Source organism: Camelina sativa, chromosome 1, assembly GCF_000633955.1.
Source record: "Camelina sativa cultivar DH55 chromosome 1, Cs, whole genome shotgun sequence".
Classification (NCBI taxonomy): Eukaryota; Viridiplantae; Streptophyta; class Magnoliopsida; order Brassicales; family Brassicaceae; genus Camelina; species Camelina sativa.
Genome location: NC_025685.1, coordinates 4,741,584 through 4,749,909, shown reverse-complemented (window position 1 = coordinate 4,749,909; position 8,326 = coordinate 4,741,584). Strand labels below are relative to the sequence as shown.

At 32.2% G+C, this 8,326-nt stretch overlaps 1 protein-coding gene across 1 annotated transcript in view; it reads left to right on the top strand.

Annotated features, from left to right (window-relative positions):
* Positions 5,512–8,326, top strand: part of LOC104764923 (digalactosyldiacylglycerol synthase 1, chloroplastic) — a gene marked incomplete at its 5' end in the record, with an annotated part of 4,336 nt that continues 1,521 nt past the window's right edge. The window contains 5 exon segments of the mRNA XM_019244154.1: positions 5,512–6,195; positions 6,394–6,426; positions 6,612–6,710; positions 7,049–7,110; positions 7,166–7,246. Coding sequence (XP_019099699.1) covers positions 5,512–6,195; positions 6,394–6,426; positions 6,612–6,710; positions 7,049–7,110; positions 7,166–7,246 — 959 coding nt within the window.

The following is an 8,326-nucleotide window of genomic DNA, read 5'->3' as shown; positions in this document are numbered from 1 at the left end:
CTTGTAGCGATGAGTGGTAGCTCTGCATGACCCATATTGGTCGACGACTTTAAAATTTTCAAGTTCAATCCAATCGTCAACATGAAATTTGGTCACAAATTTATCATAAACATCACCACGAAAACTACACTGGATCTTATTTCCCTATTTAATAAAACAAATATAATCAAATTTATATAAAACTTGGTTAAATAATTAATGAAGAATTTAAACATTTAGGAAACATGATTATCAGTTAAAACCATCTCTAGGGTTGAACCAAGACGAATATTTTTTTCTTCCCATAAACACAAAATCCTAACACGGATTTTCCAATCGTATTTTGAAGGATTCAATCGTGAAACACGATCAGCCGGAGAATTCATGACCATAATATAACATGCACTAAATTATATCAGGAATTATAAGCAAATTAAGATTTACAAACATATTAAAAGCATTGTGTGTCCAAAGTTTTAAAGAACCTTGGTTTGCTGCTTGAGATTTGGATATTGAAATTAAGTTCTGTTAGACGTCTATATATATATATATAACCTTAGAGATCCGTACATTTTCCTAAAAAATAATAGATATATGCAAATATATAACATATATATCTCTTAAATATATTAATTTACTTATTTAAACAATATTTACTTTTATTCTAATCTAACGATTATATTAAATCTAACCAAAATATTTTTATGTCTATCTTTTATATGTGAAGGACCAATACACAAAGTTACATAATTTCTAAAAGAATCTAGTTTTTCGAACACAAAGATACCAAATGAACACAAAAATATTATTCATATAATCAATCATCCATTTAGGTAATTATAAAATTTTACGTCTATCTTTATGACCTAAAGTTTATAATTAATAAAATTATTCATATAATAATCCATTTACAAATCCTAATTATTTCAAATATTTTAAACTATTCTAATTATTTCAAACTTACAATTTTCTTAGAAATCGTAATTTTTATATTTTTCCTATTTTACATAATTCGTAATTTAACACTGCTCAAAAAGTTTATAATCAGATCCACAAATCACTAAGCTTTGGATATTATTGGTTCAACTGTTAATAAATAAATTCTGTAACTCAAGGTAAATAATCTATTTGTGATAAAGAGACTTTAAATACTATTCAAAATTCATTAAAGTATAGTATTACAAAAGATCAAAGATAATTATACTAATAATAAGATTATCGTTACATGAAATAAACTTCCAATTAATTTAAAGAAACAATTATTATAGAAATATTGTATGGTGATGGAAATTGCCTTCTAGTTGATTTTCTCTTCCATATCATCTCTTCATGACACCAAACCGATAGTTTTGGAATTTCAGAATAAGTGATTTCTTTGGGTTGAGGAGCTTGTGTATTGTATATAATCCAATCGGAGAATTTAGTTGTCGTAGTCGACGAACGAATCATAACATCATCCTCAGGAGCATCTTCATTGTAGGTACCATATTCATGAATATTAACGATCATGGTATTCCTGCAAACATGGCAAACCAAGTTTAGACATAATCTATTATCTATTATAATTCACAAATCAGTTATAAATCAAAATACAAACATTATAAACATTCTAATTATAAGAAATAATACCTGATACTATTTAAAAACAAATTCATGGATCGCTTAACCTGGTCCATGGTACCTANTTCCCATAAACACAAAATCCTAACACGGATTTTCCAATCGTATTTTGAAGGATTCAATCGTGAAACACGATCAGCCGGAGAATTCATGACCATAATATAACATGCACTAAATTATATCAGGAATTATAAGCAAATTAAGATTTACAAACATATTAAAAGCATTGTGTGTCCAAAGTTTTAAAGAACCTTGGTTTGCTGCTTGAGATTTGGATATTGAAATTAAGTTCTGTTAGACGTCTATATATATATATATAACCTTAGAGATCCGTACATTTTCCTAAAAAATAATAGATATATGCAAATATATAACATATATATCTCTTAAATATATTAATTTACTTATTTAAACAATATTTACTTTTATTCTAATCTAACGATTATATTAAATCTAACCAAAATATTTTTATGTCTATCTTTTATATGTGAAGGACCAATACACAAAGTTACATAATTTCTAAAAGAATCTAGTTTTTCGAACACAAAGATACCAAATGAACACAAAAATATTATTCATATAATCAATCATCCATTTAGGTAATTATAAAATTTTACGTCTATCTTTATGACCTAAAGTTTATAATTAATAAAATTATTCATATAATAATCCATTTACAAATCCTAATTATTTCAAATATTTTAAACTATTCTAATTATTTCAAACTTACAATTTTCTTAGAAATCGTAATTTTTATATTTTTCCTATTTTACATAATTCGTAATTTAACACTGCTCAAAAAGTTTATAATCAGATCCACAAATCACTAAGCTTTGGATATTATTGGTTCAACTGTTAATAAATAAATTCTGTAACTCAAGGTAAATAATCTATTTGTGATAAAGAGACTTTAAATACTATTCAAAATTCATTAAAGTATAGTATTACAAAAGATCAAAGATAATTATACTAATAATAAGATTATCGTTACATGAAATAAACTTCCAATTAATTTAAAGAAACAATTATTATAGAAATATTGTATGGTGATGGAAATTGCCTTCTAGTTGATTTTCTCTTCCATATCATCTCTTCATGACACCAAACCGATAGTTTTGGAATTTCAGAATAAGTGATTTCTTTGGGTTGAGGAGCTTGTGTATTGTATATAATCCAATCGGAGAATTTAGTTGTCGTAGTCGACGAACGAATCATAACATCATCCTCAGGAGCATCTTCATTGTAGGTACCATATTCATGAATATTAACGATCATGGTATTCCTGCAAACATGGCAAACCAAGTTTAGACATAATCTATTATCTATTATAATTCACAAATCAGTTATAAATCAAAATACAAACATTATAAACATTCTAATTATAAGAAATAATACCTGATACTATTTAAAAACAAATTCATGGATCGCTTAACCTGGTCCATGGTACCTACGTCAAATAATTATTAGTATTATTATTTATAAACCACCATACCAACATGTAAATACAAATAATTAATCGATCAGTACAAAATATAAATTCGGAAATTTTAATATATTTTTTAGAACATGTAAAACATCAACCAAAAAGGGTACAATATTTTACCTTTTTTAAAAGATGAACCAACAACAATCAAAGCTTTATGGGTATAGAATCTTGCTTCCCAAAAAACCACTACTCGATCAGAAAAACAAATAGTATTAGCCAGTGAATAATACATAACAGCAAGATCAGAATACAATAATAAAATTGACAATTGACAATATGAATGAATTTTATGTTTACAACTCAACCAAAAAGGCACGATATTATTATACATTTACTAACAGTTGAACCAACAACATCTAAAGCTTCATGATTTGTGGATCTTGCTTTCCAAGAAACCACTATACGAACAGGAAAAGAAAAGGGATCAGTCGATGAATCATTTAAAAAAGCAAGATCAGAATAAAAATATAAATTTGAGAACATAATAGGAGAATTATTAAAATTCAATAGCAATAGAAGAGTTTTTGTTTGTAATTGGGGTTATGGTGAAAGCAAACGTATCATTGTATTTATAGATGTAAAAGGATCTATCTATTTAGGGTTTCTAGTTTTTTTAGGGTTTCCAGTAAGGAGGTGTATTGTCATCGGGCTTTTTTTCTGCAGAAACCCATTAATTTTGTTAGTCAAACTTGAAACATTCTAAGCTATAAACTACTTAAAACCCGTTTAATGCATGATAGATTATGGTCATAGATTCTCCAATTAAACGTCTAAGAGAGTTTTACCAGGAAATTTAGGGATTAATTTAGCAAATTCTAGTTTTGCAAATAACTTTTTATGCAATTAGATTATTTCTGTCCCGATTTTTGATTTATTTTTAATGCAAAAAATAGGTATATTTACGTCCAGGGGCAAACTATTTCAACGTAAGGGGCAATTTCATTAATGGTAAAACGGTAAAATTTTGCTGNAAAAAAAAAAAAAAAAAAAAAAAAAAAAAAAAAAAAAAAAAAAAAAAAAAAAAAAAAAAAAAAAAAAAAACCATGTGATAAAAAAGGAGGTTGATCAGTTTTATGTGTATCACGATTTAAAACACCAACCAAAGAGGACTAGAGGAGCTCAAGTTATATATGTTATATTATAAAATGTAACATGCTTATTTTGTTGTAAAAGTCTGAAACAACATTTTCAAATAAAATGGACATCTCATCTCTTTTTCTTTGTTTAATCTTTAATGATCTTGGTTTTTTGCCTTGTCGTTGTAGTGTTGTGATTGAATATTTCTTTTGAGTCTTGAGTGTATGAAATTCTCATAATATATGTTCGATTCACCTGTTGGTATAAAAGTACTAACAATAACATACATTATCCTATTCTTCTTAATAAAATGAAATTCTCATAATATATGTTCGATTCACCTGTTGATTTAATTAGTTGTTGTTATACAAAGTGTCGGCTTGAGATTGTGCCCGTAGAACTTCAATCGAATTAAGAATGTCATCTTTGAGATTTGTTTGGAAAAAAGTTCCCACTTTTGTAAAGAATGAGGGCTACAAATGATAAGTTCAAACTAGACTATCATCAACATTACCGTCAATAATTTCCATAGAGTCAAAAGTTGAAAGTCTCTCAGAACTAGAAATGGCTTTTGAATTACTAATATACATGAAGAGGTCAAAGTTAGAATGTTTATCAGAATTCAGCCATGATTTGGAATCAAGCATATTTATTTGTATTCTTTAATAGTTGTCAAAAAAAAAAAAAAAATTGTATTCTTTAATACAAAGCTTTAAAGGAAATTGATCCAAGCATTAGAAACTCTTAACTCTTAAGCAAGCGTTCATGTCGACCTGTGATATTTTGCATGATATATGGTCAGGTTCAACTATTTTATTATGTTTGTATCAAAAATATTTGCTAATTTTTTCTTTAGCAAATCAGTCACAAGCTTTTAACGTGGCGTCCATTGCTTGTTTCTGCTAAGTCGGCCACTATTTACTCTCGTTACGGCCTCTATTTTGAGCCGTTAATACTATGTTTCTTTTTGGCCGATGTCATTGTCCTTGCCCATGCCCCTTCAGGACCCAGATGCCAGATTCTTCGGTTCCAGCATATTCCCGAGTAACATCCGACACAATCGGATAATCTCGTCAACCATTCACAACACGCCATGTAATCAACGAATAAGACTCATGCCACGTCAGTCACGGGTCAAGGGACTCAAGCTTCACAAAAGCTCCTATCGTCCGACTTGTTTATTTTCCACGTGTTCATCTCTTTCAGAATAATAAACAAAATTAATCTCAGCCGTCTGTTTCTCTTCTTCTCCTTCTTCTTCTTCCTCCAATTCTCTCAACAGATAGAGAAAAAAAAACCTTAAGCATACACTCACGAAATCGTCGTGACGAAACGAGAAACCCTAAATCATAGTTAAGGAGACTCTAATTCCTCCGTCTTCTACGTCAATGGCGACTGGAACATCGACGTCTTCGTCTCTTTCGATGACGTTATCCTCGACGAACGCGTTATCGTTTCTGTCGAAAGGGTGGAGAGAGGTATGGGACTCAGCTGATGCGGATTTGCAGCTGATGCGAGACAGAGCTAACTCCGTTAAGAATCTAGCGTCGAGCTTCGACAGAGAGATCGAGAATTTCCTCAATAACTCGGCGAGGTCTGCGTTTCCCGTCGTATCACCATCGGCGAGTGAAATTGGTATCATGAAGAAGCTTCAGCCTAAGATTTCCGAGTTTCGTAGGGTTTATTCGGCTCCGGAGATCAGCCGTAAGGTTATGGAGAGGTGGGGACCAGCTAGGGCGAAGCTTGGGATCGATCTATCGGCGATTAAGAAGGCGATTGTGTCTGAGATGGAATTGGATGAGCGTCAGGGAGTTTTAGAGATGGGTAGGATGAGGAAACGGCGTAATAGGGATAGGGTTAGGTTTACGGAGTTTTTCGCGGAGGCTGAGAGAGAGGGAGAGGCTAGTTTTGGTGATTGGGAGCCGATTAGGTCTTTGAAGACTAGGTTGAAAGAGTTTGAGAAACGAAGCTCATCGGAAATTTTGAGTGGCTTCAAGAACAGCGATTTTGTAGAGAAGCTCAAAACCAGCTTTGTAAGTTTCTCCAGCTATTAGGGAATCTATTTCAATTTCTCGATTTATTCATTCTACTCAAATTATGCAATCAGCTGAGGGTTTCAAAGAGTCAGAAGTTTCTAGCTTACTTGCAGAAGTCGCTTCTCTAGTACATAGTTACTTATGGTATATGGCAACTTATCTAATTGGCGCTTTCTCTTTTGTTCTATTTTGCAGAAATCAATTTACAAAGAAACTGATGAGGCAAAGGTTGGTATTTGGAAGTTGGACTCTATCAGTTCCATAATGTTTTAGATTGTTCACTCAAGTTGTTTTCTTAATTTTCTTTACACGAACATTTCAACCTGCTGGGTTCTTCTTTGTTATACCATATAATTTAGTTAGACCTTGGTACATTTGGAGTTTAACTTGGCCTCCTATAATGTTTTGTGCAGGATGTCCCTCCATTGGATGTACCTGAACTTTTGGCATGTTTGGTTAGACAATCTGAACCTTTTCTTGATCAGATTGGTGTAAGGAAGGGTAAGATTACATTTTTCTCTTCATGATGCTTACTCTTTTTATCTGTTGTACCTATTGAGTCGTGGGATCAAAAATTTGAATTTTCTCTCTGATATAAGAGTGTCTTTGATTAGTGGGTTACTTACTTCATCAGAAGCGTAGCTGGTGAGATTTGATGCTTTACATAATCGTACTCTTTCTGGATATCTTAAATTTACAAGTCTAGATTGTGGAAACATATCACTCAAATGACATCTGCCATAGACTTGACTATTTCCAGATGTGTAGGTTAATGGTTTTAAGTTAACGCACAGTTTAGTATTTACATGAGAAACTAAGTCCCTGATTATGTTCCATTATTTTGTCTNAGAAACACGACTTGAATCTCAATTTCCTCAAAGGGAGGGACCACGCAGACGATTCTCTTCACAAGTAAGTTCTGAAAAATGCGTGTTGGCTTTTGAAATTTTGTTAATGTTTCTCTCTTNTGGCACCTGCCATCTGCCCAAGCATCCGATTTAATTGAAAATGATAACCTTGGAGTTGATTTGGATACAAGGATAGCCAGCNATTGTTTTCCCCTCTCGTCTTAATGAAGGTACAAAGTGTTCATAAACCCAAGCATCAGCGATGTTCTATGCACAGCAACCGCAGAAGCATTAGCCATGGGGAAGTTTGTGGTATGTGCAGATCATCCTTCAAACGAGTTCTTCAGATCATTCCCGAACTGCTTAACGTACAAAACATCGGAAGACTTCGTGTCCAAAGTGAAAGAAGCAATGACGAAAGAGCCATTACCTCTCACTCCCGAGCAAATGTACACTCTCTCTTGGGAAGCAGCAACACAGAGGTTCATGGAGTATTCAGATCTAGATAAGATCTTAAAGGACGGAGATGGAGGACGGAGGATGCAAAAATCAAGATCTGTTCCAAGCTTTAACGAGATGGTCGATGGAGGATTGGCATTCACACACTATGTTCTAACAGGTAACGATTTCTTGAGACTATGCACTGGAGCAACACCAAGCACAAAAGACTATGATAAGCAACATTGCAAGGATCTGAATCTTGTTCCACCTCACGCTCACAAACCAATCTACGGCTGGTAGATTTTTCCTCACAGGCCAGTTATTGCTTTTGACTTGTTAAGCAGCCACTACTTTCATTGTTTCCCTTATTATTATTGCTACTTTCTATAGTTGTTGAAGATCGTTTGTTAATAGAAAGGGTAGATAACCAGATATGTCTTTTTGTATAATACAAGCGAATTTGATGGTATATATAGAAAATAACTATATTAGCAAACATGTGAACTATGAAGTATGAAGACCATTTCGGGATCTTTGTCGTGATTTTGGTATTGGTATGGAAACTCCTGATATCTAAGTACACTTGTTCTTTTGTTTCACGGATCGAAGCTATTTCCCATTTCTTACTACAAAGATGTAATCATGTAAAGAACCCTATTAACACGAAAAAACAAACCAATAGAGAAATTAGTGCCCCTCGATTAATACTTTCTCCCCGGAATAACACAATTTTAGAGTTATTGTTGAAATTAATCAACGTAACGACAAGGAAAATGATGGGAAAAGTGGTGGTGGTTTCTGCTTTGGCAACTAGTGTTAGGTCACTTACGTCGTCTTTT